Source organism: Plecotus auritus (genome assembly GCF_963455305.1).
Source record: "Plecotus auritus genome assembly, chromosome: 13".
NCBI classification, from domain to species: domain Eukaryota; kingdom Metazoa; phylum Chordata; class Mammalia; order Chiroptera; family Vespertilionidae; genus Plecotus; species Plecotus auritus.
In genome coordinates this window covers 31,147,191-31,172,915 of record NC_137779.1, presented here as the reverse complement: position 1 = coordinate 31,172,915, position 25,725 = coordinate 31,147,191, and the positions used below count along the sequence as shown (strand labels likewise).

General features: G+C 61.8%; 1 protein-coding gene across 1 annotated transcript in view; it reads left to right on the top strand.

Moving 5' to 3' along the window:
• Window positions 1–20,547, top strand: part of TMEM132D (transmembrane protein 132D) — an 87,372-nt gene extending 66,825 nt beyond the window's left edge. The window contains exons 5-9 of the mRNA XM_080650456.1: window positions 11,829–11,972; window positions 16,910–17,115; window positions 17,523–17,796; window positions 18,318–18,509; window positions 19,333–20,547. Of these exons, the coding sequence (XP_080506582.1) occupies window positions 11,829–11,972; window positions 16,910–17,115; window positions 17,523–17,796; window positions 18,318–18,509; window positions 19,333–20,523 (2,007 nt within the window). The 3' untranslated portion in view covers window positions 20,524–20,547. The remainder of the gene's footprint in view (window positions 1–11,828; window positions 11,973–16,909; window positions 17,116–17,522; window positions 17,797–18,317; window positions 18,510–19,332) is intronic.
• Window positions 20,548–25,725: the final 5,178 nt, after the last annotated feature.

Here is a 25,725-nt window from a genome sequence, read left to right as displayed (position 1 = left end):
GTCCTGGGCATGTGCTCTGACCTGGAACCGAACCACAACCTCCTGGTCCATAGGTCGGACCTCCGCCACGGAGCCACGCAGGCCGGACGAGCCTAACCTTCGGATGGGCGCATTTCTCATTCGCCTTGTACTCTCCTGTGGGTGCTGGTTTCGTGTTAACGCGGGCAAGTCCATTGATTTGCCAAGGTGCATGCTTAGACGGGAGGTGGGTTTTTTCAGCTTCAGAGGGAACTTACTGAGGACCGGCAGCGCCTGGGTGCACATAGCTGACGATAACCAGGGGCCTGGCACCCTAAGGGGCCGGTGACGGAGGTGTTGGTGACAGGAGAGTGCGGACGTGTGTGCCAGACCCACAGAGGCCCCCCCGCGCGTGTCTCTCCGGGAAGGGCCACCCGATGCCCCATTTGGAGGCTTTCCTCCCACGTGACACCGGTGGGCGAGCACGTGCACCTCAGAGCTCTCCCAGTCGCCCGCCTGCCACGCCACCTCCTCCAATGTCCTCCTCTCTCCTGCAGCCGGACGCCATGCGATGCTCGCTGGCCCTCCTGCCCTGGGGCCCTGAGATGCCCCCCTGCACACAGGAAACCCGTGGCCAGGGGCGGGGTTCGCTCTCGTTAACTGGGCTGGTTGAAATGACACCAGCCCAGTTAACGAGAGCGAATCATGGATGAGAGAGAATCATGGATCCGCCGCCTTCTGCATGCCCCCCACTGGGGATGGAGTCCATAGCCTGGGCCTGGGCCCTGACCGGGAATCGAACCCTGACCGCCTGGCTCCTAGGCCGATGCTGAACCGCTGAGCCCCGCCGGCTGGGCGGACTAGGTTTCCCGACCTCTTTTCAGCCGTGGGACTTTATCCTCGACCGGGCGACCCCGAAGGAGTGGCTCCTTTCCTCGTCATCTCTCCCCCTCACAGGAGGGGATGGTAGCTAACGCTCTTGATGTGGCCAGCATGTCATGGAGGCAGACCTGAGGCAGACCTCGCCGGCGCCCTGTCAACCCCAAGGCCCGCGTTTTTATGCCGGAGGGAACCACACGCGGGGCAGGTCTCCCGCCGGGCGACCCTGAGACGGCATTGTCCAGGGACAGCCAGGGCCGAACAGAAGCCCGTCTGTGGGTCAGGCCTGCCGACAGCTGGCCGGGGGCCACCTGGCTGAGCTCGGAGGTCCGCGGCGGCATTTACAGAGGACCTCGTGTCCGGAAGGCACCGCGGGGAATTGTAACAAGTGTTCGTTAGCCGCTCTAACCGTGATCTCTCGCGCTCTCTCTCTCTGCTGTGCGTCTCCCACTTGACACAGAGCGGTATTTATTTCCGCCGAGAGCAGCAGCCAGATGGATCGGTTCCGTGGAAAACCCTGCTCCCCGGCTGGGTGGGAGCTGACCCATGAGCTCTCCAAGGTCACCCCTACTTTCGTCTTGACGAGGGCTTGTTGTCAAAAAGGACTCATTTCATTTTCTTTCTGTCTGTCCGCTTGTTTGGGGAAAAAAGACAAAGACTGTGTTATGGCTTCCCTGTCAACAGGAGGGATGGGTGTAAGCTGTCCGCAGTAATCAGCCAGCTCTGTGAGTTCCCCGGGGCGAGCGTGCGCGACGACGGTTACTCAGCACGTCACACACGGCGGCTGTTTTCGTTGGTTTGGTTCATTCTCACCCGGAGATATTTTTCCCCGTGGATTTTTTTAGGGAGCGTGGAAGAGGGAGGGAAAGACACAGAGAAACATTGATGTGAGAGAAACCTATCCATTCATTGCCTCTTGAATGTGCCCTGACCAGGGCCCCGGGCCGGCCCAGGAACCTGCAATCCAGGCACGTGCCCTTGACCGGAATCGAACCCGGGACCCTTCCGGTCCACAGGCGGACGCTCTATCCACCGAACCACGCCGGCCAGGGCGAGCATCGGGGCTGTGGCCGTCCCTGCCGTCACACCTGTCTCACGAACCACCTCCTCGTAAATCCGAGGGCTGACGAGGGTGTGACGGGAGCGTTCGCGTCTCTGAATTCACTGTGTGCGCTTCACTTCCTCCCCTCCTTCCCTTCCTCCCCTCCGTCTACCGGCTACATTGTTGCGTCTTAATTAGAACATTAAACACTGTCGTTTGCCTTTATGGAGCCAGCGGGGGTTTCTTTACCGAGCGGCTCAGTGGCTCAATTACCCTCCCGCTAATGGGGAAAGTGTAATTAACGTTGTCTGGAGGCTAATTTCCCTTCGCGCTGCCTTTCCTCACGGGCCAGCCGGACATCCTTCTCCGGGAAAGGCGGGCTTGGCGTCACTTTTATGGGCCCAGCCTGCACTTTCACGCCAAGAACATTAATCCGGCTCCGGGAACGCGCTTCACTCCCCCACGCAAGGGGCCTGCCAAGCTGGCCTCCAGGGGGCCCGGCGTGCAGAAGGGAGATGAGGTCGCGTAAAAAAAACACCAGGTCATCCTTCAACGCGGACACTGTGACGGGGTTTTCCAAATCTTGCCACGGAGACTGGGGGAGGGCATATTTCTTCTTTATATGATCACTGGAGGCCCGGTGCATGAAATTCGTGCACGGGGGCGAGGTGGGGGGGAGTGTGTCCCTCAGCCCAGCCTGCACCCTCTCCAATCTGGGACCCCTCGAGTGAGGCAGTCAGATATTCCTCTCACAATCCAGGACTGCTGGCTCCCAACCGCTCACCTGCCTGCCTGCCTGATTGCCCCTAACCACTTCTACCTGCCAGCCCAGTGGTCGGCAAACGGCAGCTCGCGAGCCACCTGCGGCTCTTTGGCCCCTTGAGTGTGGCTCTTCCACAAAATACCACAGCCTGGGCAAGTCTATTTTGAAGAAGTGGCGCTAGAAGAAGTTTAAGTTTAAAAATTGTGGCTCTCCAAAGAAATTTCAGTCGTTGTCCTATTGATATTTGGCTCTGTTGACTAATGAGTTTGCCGACCACTGTGCCAGCCTGATCACCCCCTAACCACTCCCCTGCCAGCCTAATCGCCCCTAACTGCCCTCCCCTGCCAGCCTGATTGCCCCTAACTGCCCTCCCTTGAAGGCCTGGTCCTCCCCCACAACTGCCCTCCCCTGCCGGCCATCTTGTGTGTTGGAGTGACGGTCAATTTGCATATTACTCTTTTATTAGATAGGAGGATAAGAAACAAAATACGCTCTGGCCGGTGTGCTCAGGTGTCAGAGCGTCGGTCTGTGGACGGAAGGGTCTCCGGTTTGATTCCCGGTCAGGGCACATGCTGGGGTGGCGGGCTCCATTCCCAGTAGGGGCCGTGCAGGAGGCAGCCGGTCCATGGTTCTCTCTCATTACGGATGTTTTCCTCTCTCCCTCTCCCTTCCTCTCTGAAATCAGTAAATAAAAAGTAAATAAAAAGGTGCATCTTTTTCCCACTCAACACCACACACCCCCCGATTGAGTAGGTGTGTCTCGGGCTCCGAGTTCTCTGCGGGGTGTGACGGGGCTGTGGACACACTATCTCGTCTTACCTAAGGACATGGCCAGCGCCTCGGTTGCCGGAACCTGCTCTCCGGGGCACTCACCTTTCTGGAGAGTTAGAAACATCTGTGTTTCCCACAGATGACCTGGGCCTCGGGGCGCGCTGACCGGACCCGGCACTGCAGGGGGGGGGAACCCCCTTTTCCCAGCCACGGCTGCCACCCTCGCTAATTCCCCATGGAGTGCGGTCCTGGGTATCGTATTCCACTGATTAATTATATTCCTGATTCGTTTTTTTGGAAACAAGTGAATTCTAAACAGATTAGAAATGTAACATGGGGTTGGGGGCTGGATCCCCCGTGTGGGGCGAAAAGGGGAAGGAGGGAGGGAGGAGAACAGCCGGTCGGCGGCGAACAGTTTGCCGTGCGAGGCAGCGTTGGGATGGGAGATGGTGCGGCTCAGAGAAGACAGCGGGTCAGGTTCCGGTGGACCGAGCTCCGCAGCCCTCGCCGCTTCCCGAGGGGTTCGCCCTCACGGTCCCCCCCCGTCAGACGGAGCCCTTTGGGGGGGGCCCCCAGCGATGTCTGCCGTGCACAGGGAGACGGGACCAGGGTCCCACCTCCATCCCTCCCTGCTGTCTCCCTCCACCCGCACCTACAGCGTCCTGGGGGGGAACAGGCAAGTTTATGGGGTGAATCACAGGGCCGATGAGTTCATTGTCCCAGAGCCGAAGGGGACCCGTGGGCCGCCTGGGACGCAGCTGAGCTGAGGCGATCAGACGCCGTGTCCTTCAGCAAACGTGTCCCCAGATGCGGCCCCCTCCCCGCCCCCCCCCCGCCCCCCCGTCGGCTTCAGGGTCTCAGAATCGATTCGCAGTGATTAGCTCTCCTGATTCGACGTGAAAACACTTTGCCCGCCTCCGCACACAGACGCACCAAAGTTCTAACAGGAACACCAAGATGGAGGAGAACCGTCGCACCATCGCCATGACTTCCATGGGTGTCCCATGTAGCCTGGGCCGGTGTGGCTCAATGGTGTGGCTCAGAGTCCAGGGACTCTCCCGGGATCGCGTGTGACGTCAGCCATTCCGGGCGACCTGTGTCTGTCCTTCCTCCCTTCCTCCCACAGCCCTGTGGATCCCCCAGGGTGACTCCCACTGGAGTTTTGTTTCCTGTCTTTGTTTTTATTTTTTTTAAAATATATTTTATTGATTTTTTACAGAGAGGAAGGGAGAGGGACAGAGAGTAAGAAACATTGATGAAAGAGAAACATCCATCAGCTGCCTCCTGCACACTCCCTACTGGGGATGTGCCCGCAACCAAGGCACATGCCCTTGACCGGAATCGAACCCGGGACCCTTGAGTCCGCAGGCCGACGCTCTATCCACTGAGCCAATCTGGCAAGGGCTTCCTGTCTATATATATTTCCGAGAGGAAGGGAGAGGGATAGAGAGAGAGAAACATCCATGATGAGAGAGAATCACTGATCAACTGCCTCCTGCACGCCCCCCACTGGGGATCGAGCCTGCCACCCCGGGCCTGTGCCCTTGACCGGGAATCGAACCCCGGCCTCCTGGTTCCTAGGTCGACGCTCAGCCACTGAGCCCCGCCGGCCGGGCTGTTTCCTCTCTCTGGAAAGAAGGACGGGAAACCACAGAGCAAAGTCCCGCAGAAGAAGCCCCGTGAGATTTAGAGGCCGCGGTCACCCAGACGCAGGGAGTGTCCTTCCGTTGTCGCCAAACCCAGGGCGCGAGCTGGCTCCGCAGCGTCTGGGCTGACGGCATCGCCCGCGGGGAGAATGCCGATGCCGGGTGCAGACGCCGGCGCCGGCCCAGACGCCCCTTGTAAATGTCGTCCTTTATTTATTTATTTTTTAAAATACATCTTTATTGATTTCAGAGAGGAAGGGAGAGGGAGTAGAGAGACATCCATGATGAGAGAGAATCACCGATCGGCTGCCTCCTGCACGCCCCCCTACTAGGGAATGGAGCCCGCAACCCAGGCCTGTGCCCTGATCGGGAATCGAACCCGGGACCCTTCGGTCCACAGGCCGATGTTCTATCCACTGAGCCACACCCGCCAGGGCTACTGTCACCCTTTGAAATACACCCCCCCCTGCCATGTTCTGAGACCAGACACACAGAGGAACCGCTGCCCTGACCCCCCCCCCCCCCAGAGAATTAATAAACAGCAGTGGGCAGACCACACACACTTCCCAGGGGATCGGCTCATGGACTCCCAGGCGGGCGGCGTCAGCGACGGGCTGATGGACGATCTGAGGGAAAGTACAAGGAGCCGCTAAGAAGGCTTTTAAAAGACCCTTTGGGTGAAGATAAAAAAAGAGACATGACTGAGAAAATCCATATCGTCCCCCGTGGAGTTCTCATTCCTTTGATAGCAGCTGAACGGACAGAAAGAGCCGGTTCGTGAGTAAATACTTCATTCTGGGCCGCGAGCGAGCCTCGGGCTCCAGCGAAGGAGGGAGTGCCTGTCCCCGCTCAGCCGTGCGACGTCCTTTCCTGCCCCCCCACCCCCCCCCCCGGCCCCGCGGCTGCAGGAAGTAGGTCTCGGCCTTGAAACCCGCCGGCATCCTGCACAGCTTCCTCGGGGACATTGGCCGTCTCAGCCCATCTCTCTCTCTCTCTCTTTTTTATTTATTTTATTTATTCTTTTATTTTTTAAATATATTTTATTGATTTTCTACAGAGAGGAGGGAAAGGGATAGAGAGTTAGAAACATCGATGGGAGAGAAACATCCATCAGCTGCCTCCTGCACACCTCCTGCTGGGGATGTGCCTGCAACCAAGGTACGTGCCCTTGACCGGAATCGAACCCGGGACCCTCCAGTCCGCAGGCCGACGCTCTATCCACTGAGCCAAACCGGTTAGGGCTCTCTCTCTCTTTTTTAAAAAAAATATTTTTATTCATTTCAGAGAGGAAGGGAGAGGGAGAGAGAGAGAGAGAAACATCCACGAGGAGAGAGAGTCATGGATCGGCTGCCTCCCGCACGCCCCCCCCCCCCCCCACTGGGGATGGAGCCCGCAACCTGGGCCTGTGCCCCGACCGGGAATCGAGCCGTGACCCCCGGGTTCCTAGGCCCCCTCACTACCCACGGCGGCCCCTGTCCTTGTGCAAAAGTGACCGTGACGTGGAAACTCCGGCCCTTCGTCCCCGGGGGCTGCGCAGGGACCACATAGAAACCTGAACCAGGCACCAGCTCCGTGTTCACGCATCCAAACGAAATCGACCCACAGGAGAACATTCCAGAGGTCTGTTCAGAACCCGAGAGAGGGGACGGTCCTCGTACAAGTCATTATCTAAGATGTATCCTGTCTGCGCTGAGCGGACCCGTAAAGGATTAATCAAGAATCATCTGCCGTGCGGTATTGACGTTTTCCCTCTCATTCGCGCTCAAGAAAACCCCATTAAGGCATCTAATTGACTCTGCATTAAGCACACCTTTCACAAGGGCCGGAACCACATCTGGCCCAGATGTTAACGAGGAGAGGAGCCGAAGGCCGGGCTCCTCCCAGCTGCTCGGGTCTGGTTTGCAAAGCTATTTGTTCAGCAGCCGCATCTGTGCGCAGAGAGTAAGACGGGGTGACGGGCCTCGCGCCCCAGACTCCGGCCCCGGGCGGGCAGTAGGGAGGGCCCTTCCGGCTGAAGGGCGAACAGGTTTGAGTGGGGTCCTGCCGGGATGGGCCAAACAGAGAGCTTGTTTCTCCCACCAAAAGCCAGGCAGGAGGGAAGGGAGTGGGACGGATGCGATGCTGTGGAGAGAGGGGGTGGGCTGGGGGCTCCGAGGGGGGGGGTGGACAGGGTGGACAGGGCACAGTGATGGGGAGGGGGGTGAGGAGGCAGCTGGGAGTCTCCTGGGCTGGGAACTCTAGCTGCTGGGTGGAGGCCGTGCCCTCCTCGGAGATGGAGACGGGAAAGCAGTGGGCGGAGTTCTGGGGGGGAGGTCATTGGCTTAGGGATGCCTTGGGGGGCGCGTGAGGTGTCTTAGAAACCATGGCTGGCGCCTCAACCTCGAAGAGTCCGGTCTTGCCCATAACTCAGGTGAACTCAACGTCCGAAACCTCAACGATGTGCCCGCAACCAAGGTACATGCCCTTGACCGGAATCGAACCCGGGACCCCTCACTCTGCAGGCCGACGCTCTATCCACTGAGCCACACCGGTTTCGGCTCAATTTGAGTTTTAATTTGACTGGGCGTTTCATTACAGTCGAGTGTCTCCGATATGGCTTACACGCACACTTGATGTGGGTCTAATGAGATTCCCTGGCCCACTCATTACTGAGCCCGTTCATGGACTTTTCACCGTGGTAGGCACCTGCCTAAGCCCTTTCGGGCGACACAGAGACCGTCTTACCAGAATATTCCACGGCGTTTCTGCCCGCGCAGGGCTCCTCGATGGATTTCACCCGTTGCCTTTGTGAATAACAATGATTCTGCTCGCCCGCCACACGAGCCGTCCTTGCAGGTCTGTCCGTCATGAAACACACCTACCCCATCTATCGTCAGACGTCGCCACTCCTGGCCTTCTCGATGCGTTTCTGGAGCCCGGGGAGTGGGCATGGGCATCAGTTCTCTAGAACCGAACCGGCCCGAGAAGACCAGCTTTCTGCAGCGGCCGAGGAGCCACGGCTCCGGCCCCGTTTCTGAGGATATTATCCAAAGACTGGCCACGTCTCAGCATAGCTTCTTGGCTTTGCAAACCTCGGCCCATTTGCAAATGACAGGCAGCATGTTTCTTGAGCCTTATTATTTTTTTAAATATATTTTATTGATTTTTTTTTTTACAGAGAGGAAGGGAGAGAGAGAGCTAGAAACATTGATGAGAGAGAAACATCCATCAGCTGCCTCCTGCACACCTCCCACTGGGGATGTGCCCGCAACCAAGGTACATGCCCTTGACCGGAATCGAACCCGGGACCTTTCCGTCTGCAGGCCGATGCTCCATCCACTGAGCCAAACCAGTCGGGGCGAGCCTTATTTTAATGGCCTTCTTTTCATCTCCCCGCGTCCATGGTTAGCAGCCTCCCTGCGCGGCCTTCCAGAGGCGGGGCGGGTGTTAATTTTTTTCTGCCATCGTTTTATGAATTCTTCTCAGTGCGCCAGCACCTGAGTCCCATGATGCCGCGGGTTCAGGGGAACCCGCATCTCAGAGCCTGTGTTTGCACATGCACCCGACTCCAGGGTCAGGGAGGCGGAGTGATGGACACCCCTCCGGCCACGGAACCAGCCGGGGGCGGGTGCGTTCTCGGCCGCACCCCCTTGCTGCCAACGTCCAGCTTCATGGATAAAATCAGAGAGAAGGATGGGAGGGGAGACACGGAGGGGATCCCGGCAGGGCAGCCACACCCCCTGGCGTTCCCGCTCTCGGAACTAGACAGCCACCGACCGAGCGTGGCCACTGCGCACGCGGGGCTCATTGCCCACCTCCGGCTCGATGACTAACGCGGGGTTTCCCCAGCCTGTGAACGCGGGGCCTGGAGACTCCAGGAGGACCCTGGGGGGCGAGCTGAGCTTTCAGTGTGAACGGAGTATCCGCGGGGACACGGCCGCAGGCAGATGACCTGCTGACATGGGAAGTGGTTGAAAGGGCCTCACACCGACTCCAGGGGGTGCCGGTGAGCCCTGGGTGGTGCATGTGACGTGCTGACGTCAGAGCTGCAGGTGCCTGCAGTCAACTCTGGGCTGGGTGTGACGCACGTGAACTACTGACGTCACCGCTGCAGGTGCCCTGTATTCAGAACTGGGCTGGGGGTGGGGCATGTGATGTGCTGACGTCAGCGCCACAGGTGCCTGCAGTCAACTCTGGGCTGGGTGTGACACACGTGAACTACTGACGTCACCGCTGCAGGTGCCCTGTATTCAGAACTGGGCTGGGGGTGGGTCATGTGACGTGCTGATGTCACCGCTGCAGGTGCCCTGTATTCAGAACTGGGCTGGGGGTGGGGCATGTGACGTGCTGACGTCAGCGCCGCAGGTGCCCTGTATTCAGAACTGGACTGGGGGTGGGGCGTGTGACGTGCTGACGTCAGCGCCGCAGGTGCCTATAGTCAGCACTGGACTGGGCGCGAGCAGCGCCAGCCCCGCCCCTGGAGCTGGCACCCCGTGTGCTCAGCAGCCGGTGGGCTCCTGGGGAAAGTGATCCCCCACAGCGGCCAGAACTCGGAACATGAGCAGGGCGGGCTTTCTCATGACCGGGGGACGCGGGCAGGTGGCTGACGTAAGTGACAGCAATGGAGGCGGAGGGGAGGGAATGGGGAGGGTGCGCTGTCCATGGTGCTGACGGGATGGGCCACTGCCGGGTGCGCCATGGGACCAGGGAGGGAAACGTGAATGATGGCGCCTGAGGTTCTGTCTGCAGCCCCAGGGGACCCACGGCACCGTGTACGGTTTGGGACGCTGAGAGCAAAGCCCGTGGCGGGAGGAACCCGGCGGAGAGGTCAGGCGGGCAGGGGCACCTGGGGTGCTCAGGGGAGAGGACGGAGCTGGGGCACGTCGATGCTGGAGGAGATCTCATGGGGGGGGGGAGCGGCGTGGCCCCCACACGCCCTGGTCACCCAGCTGCTTTGCTGGACACACGCTCCTCTAGATTCACAGACGACAGTGGGTCGATGTCCGTGAGCTCGGCCACTCTGGAGGGCCTGGAATGATTTTCCTTCTCGCCAAGCTCCCGTGACCCCGCTCCGTCTGACGCAGCGAGGTCTGGGGCCAGCCTCAGGGGCCAGCCCGCCTGGGACTCCCAGAGACGCGGGCCCTGTCCACCGAGAAGACACGGACACGGACAGGCTGCCGCTGGGGAGCGGCAAGAACACTGACCTGCCCCTCTGCAAGGTAGCACCCCGTCACCCCACCACCAGGAGGCAGAGGACAGACGCGCAGAGCACGTCCGTGGCCAGGCGTCCTGGGGCCGGTGTCACCGCAGGGTGACTGCGTCCGGCTTAAAGCCCCGGGTGGACGTCCCCCGCCTCCCAGAGCAATCTTAATTGCATCCCTCCCTCCTCCTAATGAGTGTGAACTCGAGGCATGCAAATCCATCCTCGCATTAGCCTAAGGACAACATAATTAAGAAGTTGTCTGGTGGAGGACAGAAAACACTCATCGTGTATTCCGGGGCGAACCTACGGATGGTTTCGGGACTCTCCGCGGTCCCCAGATCCGCCGCGCTGGCTGGCTGCCGGCATAGATAATCAGACCAGGTCAGGAGAGGGCTCGGCACCCCGGCAGTCCCTCTGTGTGTGTGTGTGGCGGGGTGGGGGGGGGGCGCGATCTAAGATGACACCCACTCCTAGGCCCACACACGTCGCTTCAATGCAGTAGGAACAGCCCTTTGATGTCGGTTCACCCTGCCGGTTCCGGGCCAGTTGAATTAATTTCTCATTTTCGTGTACGGAAAGCCGGCTCCTCCCGGCGTCTCCCAGCCGGGGGGCTGTTCTGTCGCCTTTGACAATTTGACATGCCTTGTGCTGTGGTGATGGGGGAAAGGGGGGGGGGCAGTCGTGTAGGGGAAGGGACAGGCAGGAACCCCCGGGTTTCAAAGAGCAGACACCGAGGACGTGAAGAGGCCCCTACACACAGACGTCGCCCACACACTCGCGCCGAGGTCCGCCGCGTAGCGGTCGGGCAGGAGGCACGGCTGTCTGTAAGAACCGTGTCCGCGTTCATCCTGGTCGGTCCCTGGTACATGCTGAGTGCACGCACACACACTGTCCCCGGCCGGCGTGGCTCCGTGGTTGAGCATCCACCTATGAACCAGGCGGTCACGGTTCGGTTCCCGGTCGGGGCACATGCCCGGGTGGCGGGCTCCATCCCCAGGAGGGGGCTTGCAGGAGGCAGCCGATCCGTGATTCTCTCAAAGCTTTCAGCCACTCCGGGATCAGCACGTTGTCTCCTGATGAGAGGAATGTCTGTTAAGATGATCAGTAGCCGATAGAGGTCTCCAACCCCGAACCTAATCATACTGGCTGAGACGAGAGGAAGTGGCCTGGGGTGAGGGGTCAGGTGTTGCCTGTCCTCCCGGAACACCAGGGGGTGCTGTCGAACCCTGACATCCCAAGAGGTGTCCTTCGGCGTGTTCTTCAAGCTCACGGGGACCCTCGGGACATCGTCAGCCGCGTAGAAAGTGTTGCCTGAGTGGAACGGGCGGCCACGGGGAGAGGGTGGGGGCGGGGGCGGGGGAGAGTGGTTAACTTGTGTGCATTTGTGAGCGATCCTTTCACCAATGTCACCTGTTGGCCGCGGGGCGCGATAACCTTGGTAAGATTGTTCCATTCCCATAGGAAGGGGAGGAGCGCTGGCTAGCAGGGCTCAGTGACGGAGCATCGAAGAAGGAACGGGGGGGGGGGGTTCATGGTTCATTGCAGGGGGTCAGGGTTCACGGCCGGGTCCTGTGCTTGGTCTTCCAGGAGGCGGAGGTCCTGAACACGGCGGGCCTCACGGGGAAGGCGGTGGCCGTGCCGGTGAAGGTGGTCTCCGTGGAGGAGGACGGCACCGTGACCGACCTGCAGCGGGCCGTGGAGTGCAGGTCGTCCGACGAAGGCGTCATCAAGGCAAGGGACGCCTCCCTGTCCGCACGGAACCATGACCCTAACCCTAACACTGACCTTACCCTAATCCTACCCTAACCCTAACCCTAACCCCTAATCCTACCCTAACCCTAAATTTAACCCTAACTCCTAATCATTCCCTAACCCTAACCCTAACCCCTAATCCTACCCTAATCCTACCCTAACCCTAACCCTTGACTCTGACACTGACCCTAACCCTAACCCTACCCCTAAACCTGCCCCTAACCCTACCCTAACCCTACCCTAACCCTAACCCCTAACCCTATCCCTAACCCTAACCACCCTACCCCCACCCCTAACCCTAACCCTATCCCTATCCCTAACCCTAACCCTACCCTAACCCTAACCCCTACTCCTATCCCTAACCCTAACCACCCTACCCCCACCCCTAACCCTAACCCTATCCCTAACCCTAACCCTACCCCTAACTCTAACACTACACAAACCCTAACCCTAACACTAACCTTAACCCTAACCCAAACCCTAACCCTAACCCCTAATCCTACCCTAACCCTAACCCTAACCCTACCCCTAAACCTGCCCCTAACCCTACCCCAACCCTAACCCTAACCCTAACCCTAACCCCAACCCTAACCCTAACCCTAACCCCAACCCTAACCCTAACCCTAACCCTAACCCTACCCCAACCCTAACCCTAACCCTAACCCTAACCCTACCCCAACCCTAACCCTAACCCTAACCCTACCCTGTCATGTCAGCGTCCACGCTCATGGACCCACTGGGGCCGTATAACCCTGCGTCCCGGGGCCCCTCCCCTCCCGTCTGCTTACCCCACTGCTGTGTGGAGAGAGAGAGAGAGCCGAGGGCGCAAATCCACCGGAGGAGGGGCCGGCCTGGGATGCTCCAACCTGGTGTGTGTGCCGGGCACCGCGGGCTCTTCCCAGCCCCTGGGAGGAGGAGGGGGCACAGAGACCAGCACCCCGAGGAAGGTTCCTGCCCCTCCCCCCCCACCAGGCCAGGAGGGGCGGGCAGGGAGCCAGACCCAGGTGACAGGTACGTGGCCGCTCCCAGGGGATCCCAGAGCCCAGAGCCCAGTGTGACTGTCCTGGGAGCCCAGCTCTGAGTCACGGCACCGGCCCGGGTGCTGTGGGCTCTGCAGACACGTGCCCTGCACCCTGGCGCCTGGGGGGAGACTGGGGCTCGGGAAGGTTCTGGAAGGTTCTGGAAGGTTCTGGGAGGACGAGACGGCAGTAGATGCTGAAAGTGAGGATGCGGATTCCAGGGAGTGAGGGAGACGGAGCGCCGTATGTTGCCCGCGAGGATAGTCTGTAACTGAGGCAGCTGGGGGGAAGGGGGGGGCGGGGCAGGGGGTGCTGCCTCTGGGACCAGCTGCCTCGGATGAGGACCCCCCACCCCCACCTTGGTGCCGCCAACCGATCAGTGGAGATCCTGACCCAGAAAGGACTCACCTGGGGAGCTGCTGAATGTTCTACTGAGACCTTCCCCTGGGGCCTCCCCTAAAATCTCCCCCTTAAAGCCCTTATTTATTAGGAGGCTATTTTATTGATCTCAGAGAGGAATTGAGAGGGAGAGAGAGAGATAGAAACATCCTTGTTTCTTAGGATGGAGGACCCAGTGCCCCTCCCTCCAGGGCGCCCCCCCCTATGCCTTTCCCTCCCCCTCCCTCTCCCCCTCCCCTTCCTCCCTCCTCACCCCCCAGCCTCGTCACCATCACCTTCTTCCCTCCCTCCCTCCTGAGCCACAAGGGTCCTTCCTTTGCCTCTGGAACTTGCTTCCCGAGCCCATTTCTTTTAGGAATTACTGCTTCTACCTCTGTGATTTACCAAATAAGTGTTCTCTTACAAAAAAAAAAAGAAGAAGAAAGAAGCCACAGTCATAGCTCGTGGAGAAAGCTGACAATGTCCCCAGCGAATGCCTTCCCTCTTCCCTAAAGAGAACATGCGTTTTCCCAACAACCCTCGTGACGTCGCGTGCCGTTTTGTCTCCGCGAACGTGGCTGTTATTTCTGCCCGTTGCTGAAGGCCGGGCTGCTGTAGGAAACCCTAGGAGAGAAGCAGATAAAAAACAAGTCTTGGAGAATTTGGTTCCCCCCACCACCACCACCTCCTCGCTCCCTTTCTGAACTAAACGGGGACCCAGCCTCGGGCTCACCGCACCGTTCGGGTGGCCCTGAAAGCACCCGCTCGCGCGGAGCTGGGGCAGGGCGGGAGGGGTGTGTGGTGACAGGGGCCTCCGTGTGTCACGAGCAGGGGCGGGTGGGTGGCGTGGTGCTGCAGGGAGGGAGGTCGCGGAGGCTGGAGACGGCCCGTCACCGTATTTCACGGGCCCAGCCTCCGGCTTGGTGGACGATGGCCGTGGGAGGAGACTCTATTTGTCAGCTTGTTGCTGCCATGTTTTTATGGCCAGTTCACGGGTCAAGAAAGTCCAAGCCCTTTCCTGCATTTTCCCTCTCCTCTGTCCCCCAAACAAAAGAATACGGTGAAGTTAGCTTGTGTTCTACGTCAGAGGTTGCAAGTTTAAGGATCTCGGGTCGTATGTGTAGCCAGTACATACATTGTGTTTGACCTTAATGTTTTTGTTTGTTTGTTTGTTTGTTTGTTTATATATATACTAGAGGCCCAGTGCATGAAATTCGCGCACTGGGGGGGGGGCGGTCCCTCAGCCCAGCCTGCACCCTCTCCAATCTGGGACCCCTCGGGGGATGTCCAACTGCCAGTTTAGGCCTGATCCCACAGGGCAGTCGGACATTCCTCTCACAATCCAGGATGGCTAGCTCCCAACTGCTCACCTGCCTGCCAGCTTGATCACCCCCTAACCACTCCCCTGCCAGCCTGATCGATGCCTAACTGCTCCCCTGCCGGCCCGATTGCCCCCAAATGCCCTCCCCTGCTGGCCTGGTCCCCCCCAACTGCCCTCCCCTGATGGCCTGATGGCCCACAACTGCCCTCCCCTGCAGGCCTGGTCACCCCCAACTGCCCTCCCCTGCTGGCCTGGTCCCCCCAACTGCCCTCCCCTGCAGGCCTGGTCACCCCCAACTGCCCTTCCCTGCTGGCCTGGTCACCCCCAACTGCCCTCCCCTGCAGGCCTGATGGCCCACAACTGCCCTCCTATGCAGGCTTGGTCCCCCCCCAACTGCTCTCCCCTGCTGGCCCGGTCACCCCCAACTGCCCTCCCCACCTGGTTGCCCCCAACTGACCTCCCCTGCTGGCCTGGTCACCCCCAACTGCCCTCCCCTGCTGGCCCGGTCACCCCCAACTGCCCTCCCCTGCAGGCCTGGTCACCCCAACTGCCCTCCCCTGCAGGCCTGGTCCCCCCCAACTGTCCTCCCCTGCAGGCCTGGTCACCCCCAACTGCCCTCCCTTGCAGGCCTGGTCACCCCCAACTGCCCTTCCCTGCTGGCCTGGTCCCCCCAACTGCCCTCCCCTGCTGGCCTGGTCCCCCCCAACTGCCCTCCCCTGCTGGCCATGTTGTGGCAGCCATCTTTGACCACATGGGGGAGGCCATCTTGTGCGAGGGTGTGATGGTCAATTGGCATATTCCCTCTTTCTTTATTAGGAGGCTATTTTATTGATCTCAGAGAGGAATGGAGAGGGGGAGAGAGACAGAAACATCCTCTGGTATACATATAAACATTAACAGATGCCACAGAGGGAGTAAAGTCATCTCCCATTCATTAGCCAGCAGGACACGTCCCTGACAGTGAAGGGACCTTGTGCCTCAGTGTGTCGTCTGGAAAATGGGGTAATGGTGCCTCCCCCCCCCGCCCCCCCCCCCAGACTCCCGGCGAGGATTCTGTGGGCGAAGCATCATTCTAACCAGATGCTGAGCGGGATGCCGAGCAGGGCCGTGGGCACAGCACCAGGTACCTCGCAGCCAGCGTTTCCTCGTCACCACTATCGTGCCTGTCGCTTGTCTGGCCCTGGATACAAACTAATTCCGAAGAGGCGATGCCGAGATGGATGCAAATAAATATTCCTGGAGGCTGAATTTAAAGGGGGGGGGGCGCATTTTAATATCCTTAGCTCTAGCTCTTAAAAAAAAAAAAAGAGCAGAACATGAGAACATAAATTTCCCCACAAGTATTGGCGATATTTAACTAAGATTTATACGCGTGCGGCATTGACGCAGAAAAAAGGAGATGGCATTAAATTCTCATAAGTGCCGGCGGTGCATGTCGGAGTCAGAAACATCAGCCGTGGTTCCAGCTCGGGGCCTGAGACGGGTGGGGAGCTGGAATGGATGGCCGCTTCCAGCCGTCAGCACTGTGAAGTGGGAGTGAGGAAATCCTTCGGCTCCCACACCTGGTCCTATTTCTTTAAAATGTTTTTATTGATTTCAGAGAGGAAGGGCGAGAGAGGAGAGAGAGAGAAAGAGAGAGAGAGAGAGAGAGAGAGAGAGAGAGAGAGAAACATCCATGATGAGAGAGAACCATGGATCGGCTGCCTCCTGCACGCCCCACACGGGGGACGGAGCCCACAACCCGGGCCCGGCGCTCTGACCGGGAATCGAACCCTGACCTCCTGGTTCCTAGGTCCACACTCAACCCCTGAGCCACGCCGGCCTGGCAACAGCTGGTCATATTTTAACAAGAGGGGAGCAGCTGGTCTCAGGGGCTCCCCCAGACCGTGCATTTCTCCAGCTCACCTCTGGGTTGGAGCCTTGAACCCTGGAATGAGGGGGGTGACCAGGGATTGGAGGAGAAAGGAGGTCAGACCTGGACAGGGCGTTCTGCCCGCGGCTCCCGCGGGGACCGCTTCACTGTCTGTCCGCCAGGATGTGCTGGGTGCCCGGCCTGGGACCCCTGGAGCCGGGCCCAGCCACGCCCCCTGGCAGGAGGCTTCCTGCGGAAAGGCCCCAGGACAGGGACCACAGAAACGCCTTCCCTCGTGGCCGTGGGCCGTGGGACACGACGGGGACTCCCGCCCCTCTCCCCACAGGTGTCCGACAGGTGCGACCACGTCTTCGTCAACGGGAAGGAGATGAAGGGCAAGGTGGCGGCGGTGGTGACCTTCGCCTACCAGCACCTGAGCGCCCCGCTGCAGATGACCGTGTGGGCGCCCCGGCTCCCGCTGCACATCGAGGTCTCGGACGCCGAGCTCAATCAGATCAAGGGCTGGAGGGTGCCCGTCGCCCCCAACAGCAGGTGGGGACCCCGTCAGGAACCCAAGTCAGTGTGCGGGGGCTGAGTGGGAACAGGCAGGGGGGGTGAGTTGGGGGGGACGACTTCGGCTGCCACTGCGTCCCTCTGCCCTTCACAGAGCCCCACCCCCACACAGCCCCGCCCTCCACACAGCCCCGCCCTCCACGCACAGCCCCGCCCTCCACACACAGCCCCGCCCTCCACACAGCCCCGCCCTCCACACACAGCCCCGCCCTCCGCACAGCCCCGCCCTCCACACACAGCCCCACCCCCACACAGCACCGCCCTCCACACACAGCCCCACCCTCCATGCACAGCCCCGCCCCCACACACAGCCCCGCCCTCCACGCAGCCCCTGACCATTGGCCCAAGGAGTCAGGATCTGCTAAACTGAACTGACCCTTTGCCAGGCCAGCTCGGGACAGCGAGGAAGAGGAAGATGAGGAGAGGCGGGGTCGGGGCTGCGCCCTGCAGTACCAGCACGCCATGGTGCGCGTCCTGACTCAGTTCGTGGCCGAATCAGCTGACCCTGGGGCCCCCCTGGCCCACCTGCTGGGCTCCGACTGGCAGGTGGACATCACGGAGCTGGTGCGTGAGTTCATGCAGGTGGAGGAGCCCCGGATCGCCCGGCTACAGGCGGGGCAGGTGCTGGTGGGCCAGGAGCTCGGCATGACGACCCTCCAGGTAAGACGTCCCCAGGGGCAAGGCCGCTCCTCTTTTCTTTATATTTTAAATATTGTGTTTGCATTGGTTTTTAGAGAGAGAGGGAGGGAGGGAGGGAGGGAGAGAGAGGGAGGGAGACATCAACGAGGGAGAAACCCCGTGCCTCCTGCATGCCCCCTATTGGGGACTGAGCCTGCAACAGGGCATGTGCCGTGACGGAATGGAACTGTGACCTCCTGGTGCGTGGGACGGTGCTCAACCACTGAGCCACGCCGGCTGGGCGCTCCCCACCCAGTTCATGCCAGCAGGTCATCTCCATGGTGGGGCAGGGGGCCCCGTCCCACCCTGTCCAGGCCTCCCCATCTTGCTGTTACTTGAAAAGACAGGACCGTTTCCCAGGCAGGGTACGGTTTGGGGAAGAAGACCCCAGAAAGCGCCGTTTCCACGTGCCCCGCTCAGTGCCCCGCCCGGTGCCCTCCGAGCTGCTGGAGTGGCTGCGGGGGCCGCGGAGGCTCCTCCCTGCCATGCGGTTCCCTTCCCAGATCCTGTCGCCCCTGTCGGACGCCATCCTGGCTGAGAAGACCATCACCGTGCTGGACGAGAAGGTCGCCGTCACGGACCTGGGGGTGCAGGTGGTGGCGGGCCTGTCGCTCTCCCTGCAGCTCAGCCCAGGGAGCAACAGAGCCATCTTCGCCACAGCCACGGCTCAGGAGCTGCTGCGGCGGCCCCACCAGGTACCGAGGCGGGGACACCGCAGGGTGGGGTCGCATGGGCAGGTCACATCCCAAGTGAGGTCACAGTGCAGGTGGGGTCAGAGTGCAGGTGGGGTCAGAGTGCAGGTGGGTCAGAGTGCAGGTGAGGCCACAGTGCAGGTGGGGTCACAGTGCAGGTGGGGTCAGAGTGCAGGTGGGGTCACAGTGCAGGTGGGGTCAGAGTGCAGGTGGGGTCAGAGTGCAGGTGGGGTCACAGTGCAGGTGGGGTCAGAGTGCAGGTGGGGTCACAGTGCAGGTGGGGTCACAGTGCAGGTGGGGTCACAGTGCAGGTGGGGTCACAGTGCAGGTGGGGTAAGAGTGCAGGTGGGGCCACAGTGCAGGTAAGGTCAGAGTGCAGGTAAGGTCAGAGTGCAGGTGAGGCCACAGTGCAGGTGGGGTCACAGGGCAGGTGAGGTCACAGTGCAGGTGGGGTCAGAGTGCAGGTGGGGTCAGAGTGCAGGTGAGGTCACACTGTTAACAGGGATTTGCACACGTGAGACCCCTCTCTCCTCAGAGGTGAGACACATTGCCTCCCGGGAGGAACATGGAGGTTTGGGTGACCCTCGCTGCGCACGCAGGTGGTGGCCTCGTGGTGTAGGGTGTCCCCTGTGGCCCTGGGCCGTCCCTACCAGTTCAGTGACCTCGTGTGGGGGTGAATTTCCTCTCCTGCTCTTAGGTCTGCTTACCTCCTGCTTCTGCACGCTCACACGCTTTTCCTTTGCCGTCGCGTTGTCTGTCCACCGCGTGTGTGACGTGGTGCCGCTGAGCCCGGGGCCCACGCTGACGGACTCGCCTTCCCCCACAGGAGGCGGCCCTCAGCTGCTGGGTGCAGTTCAGCGACGGCGCCGTCACGCCCCTGGACATCTACGCGGCGGGAGACTTCTCGCTGACGGCCACCTCCGGGGACCAGCAGGTGGTCTCCATCCGCCAAGACCCCGACTCCAAGTGGCCCGTGATCGTCGCGGAGTCCGAAGGGCAGGGCGCCCTGGTCAGGGTCGAGATGGCCATCAGCGAGTCCTGCCAGAAGTCCAAGCGCAAGAGCGTGCTGGCCGCTGGGACCGCCGCCGTCAGGGTGAAATTCGGCCAGACCGACGCCCACCCCAACACCAGCGACAGCCGACACGCGGGGGCGGGCGCGCACCTGGAGACGCAGGGCAGTGACAGGCGGCCCCGCAGGCCCCCGCAGGAGCGGGACGGGCCAGAGGGCCAGGCGCTCAGCAGCGCGTCTGCTTCCGTGGGCCCCGCGGGAGGGAGGGGGCCCACGACCACGGAGAGGTCGGCCTTGCGGAGGAACCAGGGCTGGAAGAGCCTCTCCGATGGCCTGGGCAGCCTGCAGACCGTCCCCACCCACCTCCCCAGCTTCCCAGCCCAGGCCGAGCCCCCCGGGAGCCATGGCGACACGGACGCGGACGCGGACGCGGGCGACCTCGCGCAGGCCTCCAAGGGGCTGAGCGACCTGGAGATCGGCATGTACGCGCTGCTGGGCGTCTTCTGCCTGGCCATCCTCGTCTTCCTAGTCAACTGCGCCACCTTCGCCCTCAAGTACCGGCGCAAGCAGCTGCCTCTGGAGGAGCAGGAGGGGCTGAGCCACGCCCACGACTGGGTGGGGCTGAGCCAGGGGGCGGAGCTGCTGGAGAGCCGCCTCCACTTGGCCCAGGACGAGCCGATCAGCACCACGGACAGGGGCCTGGACCTGGAGGAGAGCAAGTACCTTCTCAGCAGCACCCGGAACAGCGCCAACGGGCAGCTGTTGTCTGGACCCGCGGGCACTCACAGGAGCGATGGGAAGAGCGAGCCACCCACGTCCCCCACCTCCAAGAGGAGGAGGGTGACCTTTACCACCTTCACCTCCATCTCCTCCCCGGAGGACAGGGGCCCCGCGTGCGCCCCAGGGACGGGCGGTGAGGAAGACTTGGGCTGGGTCTGCCCGGTCCTGGACCCTGGGGAGCAGGACCCATGTGACTACGTGGAAGGGGTCCTCCGGGATGACGCGTAGCCCACGCGCGCGCGCGCGCGCGAACAGTGGTTCTCACTCACCTTTTCGCCTTTAATTTGGGGATGGGCGGCCAGGGTGCCCCGCCAGCGGGAGGAAGGAATGACAGGACAAGACCCAGGCGACTTTGTCAACAGAGTCCAGGAGACACCCCTGGCTCCGCCGGGAGGCCTGAGCCCTCTGGACGCCCGTGTCCCCCCGTCCAGCGTCAGCGAGCCTCCAGGGACGAGCCCCCCCGCCCCCGCTTCTCTAATCAGGGGATCGGGTGTGAAATCCGTGTGGGTCCGCCGCTCAGTGTGTGGACGAGGGAGGATCGCTGACCTGGGGTCGAGCGGAAGTGGTCGCTGGGGACGTGGGTGATGGGACCTGGGGGGCACATAGGGCCCCGCCGGCCCTGGGAGGCGTGATCCCAGGCTATTATCTCCCAAAGGCAGGGCCAGAGTGGCCGGCGGATCTGCAGAGCCAGGCAGAGGCGCACCAGGGCGCGTGGGGGCCACGGCACCTTCGTAACACAGACACACAGACGGACAGACAGAGCCCTCCGTGCCAGCGAGTCAGAGCTTCCTCCCCTGTCCGCCGGGGACGGGGGCCCAGAACTCACTCAGGTCCAGAGAACCGAGGTCTCACTTCAGCAGCTGCACCGCGTTCAGACGCGCCCTCCCTGCACCACGCCTCTCCAGGGGCCGGGTCCCTGTGGGCAGCGGGCAGCGGGCAGCTCCCAGCATGCACCGGTCTCACGGGGTCTCTGCCGGCTCCCAGGAGGGGGTCCCCGAGGAGGCCCCCGGGCGGCCTTCCAGGCTGGCTGATCCGGGAGGAGCTGGTCTGAGGGTGGACAGTGGTCGTGGTCGCGAGGATCCATGCTGACGCTCGGTCCCCGATTCTCCGGGAGGAAGAGGGCGGCGCTGTGATGTCCGGACAGTGACGCAGGTCCCCCCGCCGGGGCTGTGGACACGGGCGTGGGCGTCTCTGTGGCGTGTGCAGCGGGAGGAGGGTTGGGACTCTGGGTGTGTAAGGCGGTCGGGCAGGGAGCCTGTGCCCGCTGCCCCCCTGGCACACGGGCAGAATGACCATGGAGAGCTAGCGGGGCGCCTCTCCCTGCGAATAAAGCCTGGGTCTGCGCACGCGTGGGTCTGCGAGGCTGGGGTGGCCCCAAACGCCTGTGCGTCCCTCGAAGGCGAAGCCTGTGCCCACCGAGGGATGGGGGACTCATCCCTACACGAGGGATGTGGGGGGTGAGTCCTTGCCCAGCAGATGCGAGAGCTGGGGGCGGGGGGGGGGGGTGGGGGAGGGGGGAGCACAGCAGGTCCGGCCATGCCTCACACCAGCGCCGTCTCCCTCCACCTTCCTCTGTCGCTCGCTCTCTCTCCAATTCCCGCTCCAGTTCCTCCCGTCTCTCCTCCGTGTCTCTGTGTGAGTCTCCCTCCCGCCCCCGCCCCCCCATCTCCCTCGCTCTCTGCCTGTAGCTGAGTTCTCCGGACCCTCTGCGCTCGCTCCCCGCACCGCCGCTCCCAAGCACTGAGCTCTGGGCCTACACCTCAGCGCCCCCCCGCAGCCCCAGGCCCTTCCCCAGCTGCCTCACCTCCTCCGCCTGGAGGGTGAACTGTGGCCCCTTTGGGTGACCTGGTCCCCCTGCTCCTCCGGTCTCACCCACTTGCTGTTCATTTCCTGCCGCAGCCGCTGCCCCCTCCCCCTCCCCCCGCCTCCATCCGGGAGCAGAAACAATGTATCGGACGCAGGTCGCAGGGTGTAACATGTATTTATAAACCCTCCGGCTGTACGTGCAGAGTCCGCCCCCGCGTGGCTGTGGCTGTCCCTGCGCGGGGCCGGCGTCAGTCAGGCGGTCCCCAGGGTTGTCACGCTGCGGCTTCCCCGGCGCCATGCAATTACCCCCGCGCCCTGCACCGCGAGGCGGGGATGACAAACCGCATCCTCCCGCTCCCAGCGTCTCTCCTTCGGGACCTGCGGGCTCACAGATAAATCAAGGGGCTCCGCTCAGCGCTGGCTGACGGATGGCGTTCGGAGAGCCATGGCGGGCGGTCCCCGGGCCTCCCTCCGGCTGCGGCAGGGACATTGCTCCGTCCTGCCTTTGGACCTCACGCCCTTTCAGATGGCAACTTCCTGTGTGTGCCCCGGACCTGGGTGACTGGTCCGGGTGGAACCGCCTGGACTTCAGGTTCCTCTGAAAACGCAGCCCCCAGACGGTTCCACAGAACAAGGCAGCTGCGCCCAGTGCCCTCCAGGTGCGAACAGTATCGCGTCTTCCCCGGGGGTGCTTCCTGAGCACCTACTACGTGCTGACCTGCGACTAGGACAGGCCCGGGCCTGCTCTCTGCACCTTGCAGCTAGTAGGGGGTGGCGAGGGGGAGTCACTGCAAAGGAGGTCACTTTCGGGTCGCTGTGAGTTTTAGAAAGGACAAGTCAATATCTAGCACTTTGTCCATTTCACACACACACACACACACACACACACACACACACACACAAATCTGGATGTTTGAGCCTCTTAAACATTCAGACACTCTAGCCGAATGGCGCTCCCACCTGAGCATCCCTGACAGAAGACAGTGGGTTTGCTGCCGCCACCTCCAGGCAGGACGCCCCGATTGCCCTCCCCCCCCCCCATCCAGAGCGCAAACCCCTCCCCTTTTCTTGAGCTACTAGGGAACTAATTCTCCCGGTCACGTCTCTCCCCAGAAGTTGGGGGACAGACGGAGGCAGCGGTGTGTTCCCAGGACAGTCAGGAAGGCGTCTAAAGCTGGGTGTGGAGCGAGGACATCCCTGCCTGTTTTGGGAGAACACGCAGCCGGCCTGTGGCCTGTGCGCAGAGGGGAGGAGGGAAAGGCGGGGAAGGCTGAGCCAACGGCCGTTCCTCCAACGGGGCGCCTCTCCCTGCGAATAAAGCCAGCGCTGTGCTCTTTCTCCTACACCTGCCTCGGGCTCCTCATTGCTGCCACCTGCGCGCCCTCCTGCCGGGGCGGTGCGCACCTGTTACCTGGGACCAGGCCCCGAGCCCGCGGGAAGCAGGCCGTCAGCGCCCCCCAGTGGCGGCCCCGGCTTCTGGCGGCCTCTCTTTGCCCTGAGCTACCCACACCCTGGCCCACATCCCCCCCTCGGAGGCTGCAAATCGGGGTCCATGCGGGCAGGGCTGGCTCCCCGCGGGGCTGGGAGAGAGACTCCACCCCGGCCTCTGCCTCCACGGGGTTTCCCACGCGGCGTGTGTCTGTGCCCACAATTCCTCCTGGCTTATGAACACCGGGCATCACGGGGGGGGGGGGGCGGGGAGCACGCGGCGAGGGCCAGTGCGGCTCCATCGTAACGGGTTGCAACCTGCGGAGACCCCAGTTTCCAATTAAGGTCTTACCTGGAGCTGGGGTTGGGCCTTCGGCATGAGGATTTGGGGGCGCCCGGGAACCCCAGGACCGTGGCCTCTGGGTGAAGGTCCCCGGCAGCGAAACTTACAAGGGGAGCCCTAGCCGATGTGGCTCAGTGGATGGATAGAGCGATGGCCCACGGACTGAAGGGTCCCGGGTTCGAGTCCAGTCAAGGGCACCGACCTGGGTTGCAGGTTTGATCCTGCCCGCGAGGAGGCAACCCGTCATATGTCTCTCTCATCCATGTGTCTCTCTCATCCATGTGTCTCTCACATCCGTGTGTCTCTCTGTGTCTCTCCCTCAACAACAACAACAATAATAATAATAAACCTACAAGGGGACCGGCCAGGCGCTGGGCTGCTAGAGAGGTGACCGCCCCTCGCCCCCTGCCCCCCGCCTGTCACAACATGTACCCAACTCGAAACTGTAAGACACCCAGGCCATGAGCACCAACCCTTTGCCTGAACGTCCCAAATGCAGAGAGAGAGAGAGAGAGAGAGAGAGAGAGAGAGCGCGCAGGACAGATCCACCAGCTTCCTCACAAGCCCTGGCCACCCCTTCGGCCTCTGCGCCCCTCCACAGGCAGGAGAGGGGTTCCCCGGAGGCAGGGCCGCGGGGTGACCTGCGGTGACCCTCCCACGCTCCCTGACGCAGTAGCCTCGGCTCCTTGGGGAGGTGGCTCTTGGGATGCGCAGTGGGGGGTGGGGGGGGCGGGGAAGGAAGAGAGGGGGGGAAGAGGTGCAGTCCCCGCGTCCCCCGCCAGGTGGGGCACTCCCCTCACTCGCGGTATTGAACACCCTGCGGGCTTTGCAAACAATTCCCAGGTCGCCTCCAGGCCCGTCCAATAACAGACACGGTCAATAGGAGCCATGGAAATTCTCCGCCCGCTAATGGGCAACGGGGCGGACCCTTGGCCTGCGGGGCGCGTACCAATATATAGATCCGGCCCTGAGCGCCATCTGCCCCCCACCCCCCCCAGGGAGCTCGACCCCTGTGCGTCCTCACTGCAGCCGGGTAACCACAGCAGGAGGCAGGTCACCAGAGGCCCTGGTCCCTCAGAGCCTATAGTCTCCAAGCCCCAAAGTCAAAGGGGCCGGCAGGTGTGGCTCAGGGGTTGAGCATCCACCTAGGAACCTTGACCATTCCTGGTCAAGGTCACATGCCCGGCTTGCAGCCTCGATCCCCACCAGTAGGGGGCGCGCAAGAGGCAGCCGATCCACGAGTCTCTCTCATCATCGATGTTTCTTTCTCTCCCTCTCCCTTCCTCTCTGAAGTCAATAAAAATATATTTTAAAAATAGTAATCAAAGCTCCCCTCCCCCACCACCCTTGATTCTGACCCACAGCTGGGTCGGGCAGCGGGCCTTCCCCGGGCGAAGGCTGTCGATTCTGATTCTTTAACTCCCTCCCCACCCTTGATCTTCCTGCCAGAAACCCAGCATTCCTCCCGTCTCAGGCCATTAATAAGCATTTACGACTCCGCTGCCGCCTCCCTCCAGACCTGATCGATAGCCGTCCTCTGAGCGTCTGGCACCCTCTGTGTCTGCTGCGCGGCAGTCCAAGGTCAGATCCGGGCAAGGAATCTTCCGGGAGGACTCAGGGGCCTGCGGGCTGGGGCTCCGGTTCGGCGTCACTGAGCCCTCAGCCCAGGAGACCGGACGCAGCCCCCGCTCTGCACCCCGTGCCCCGGGCCCCCCGGGAGCCACTGGGCGCGATGCTGCTGCAAAGACTCACACTGACGCCGGCCGCAGAGGTGTGTGAGAGGCGGGGCCGGTGCAGCCACCGCTGGCCCGGACACCGAGGCCTCCAGACACAGAGCCGGGAGCTGCAGGCTT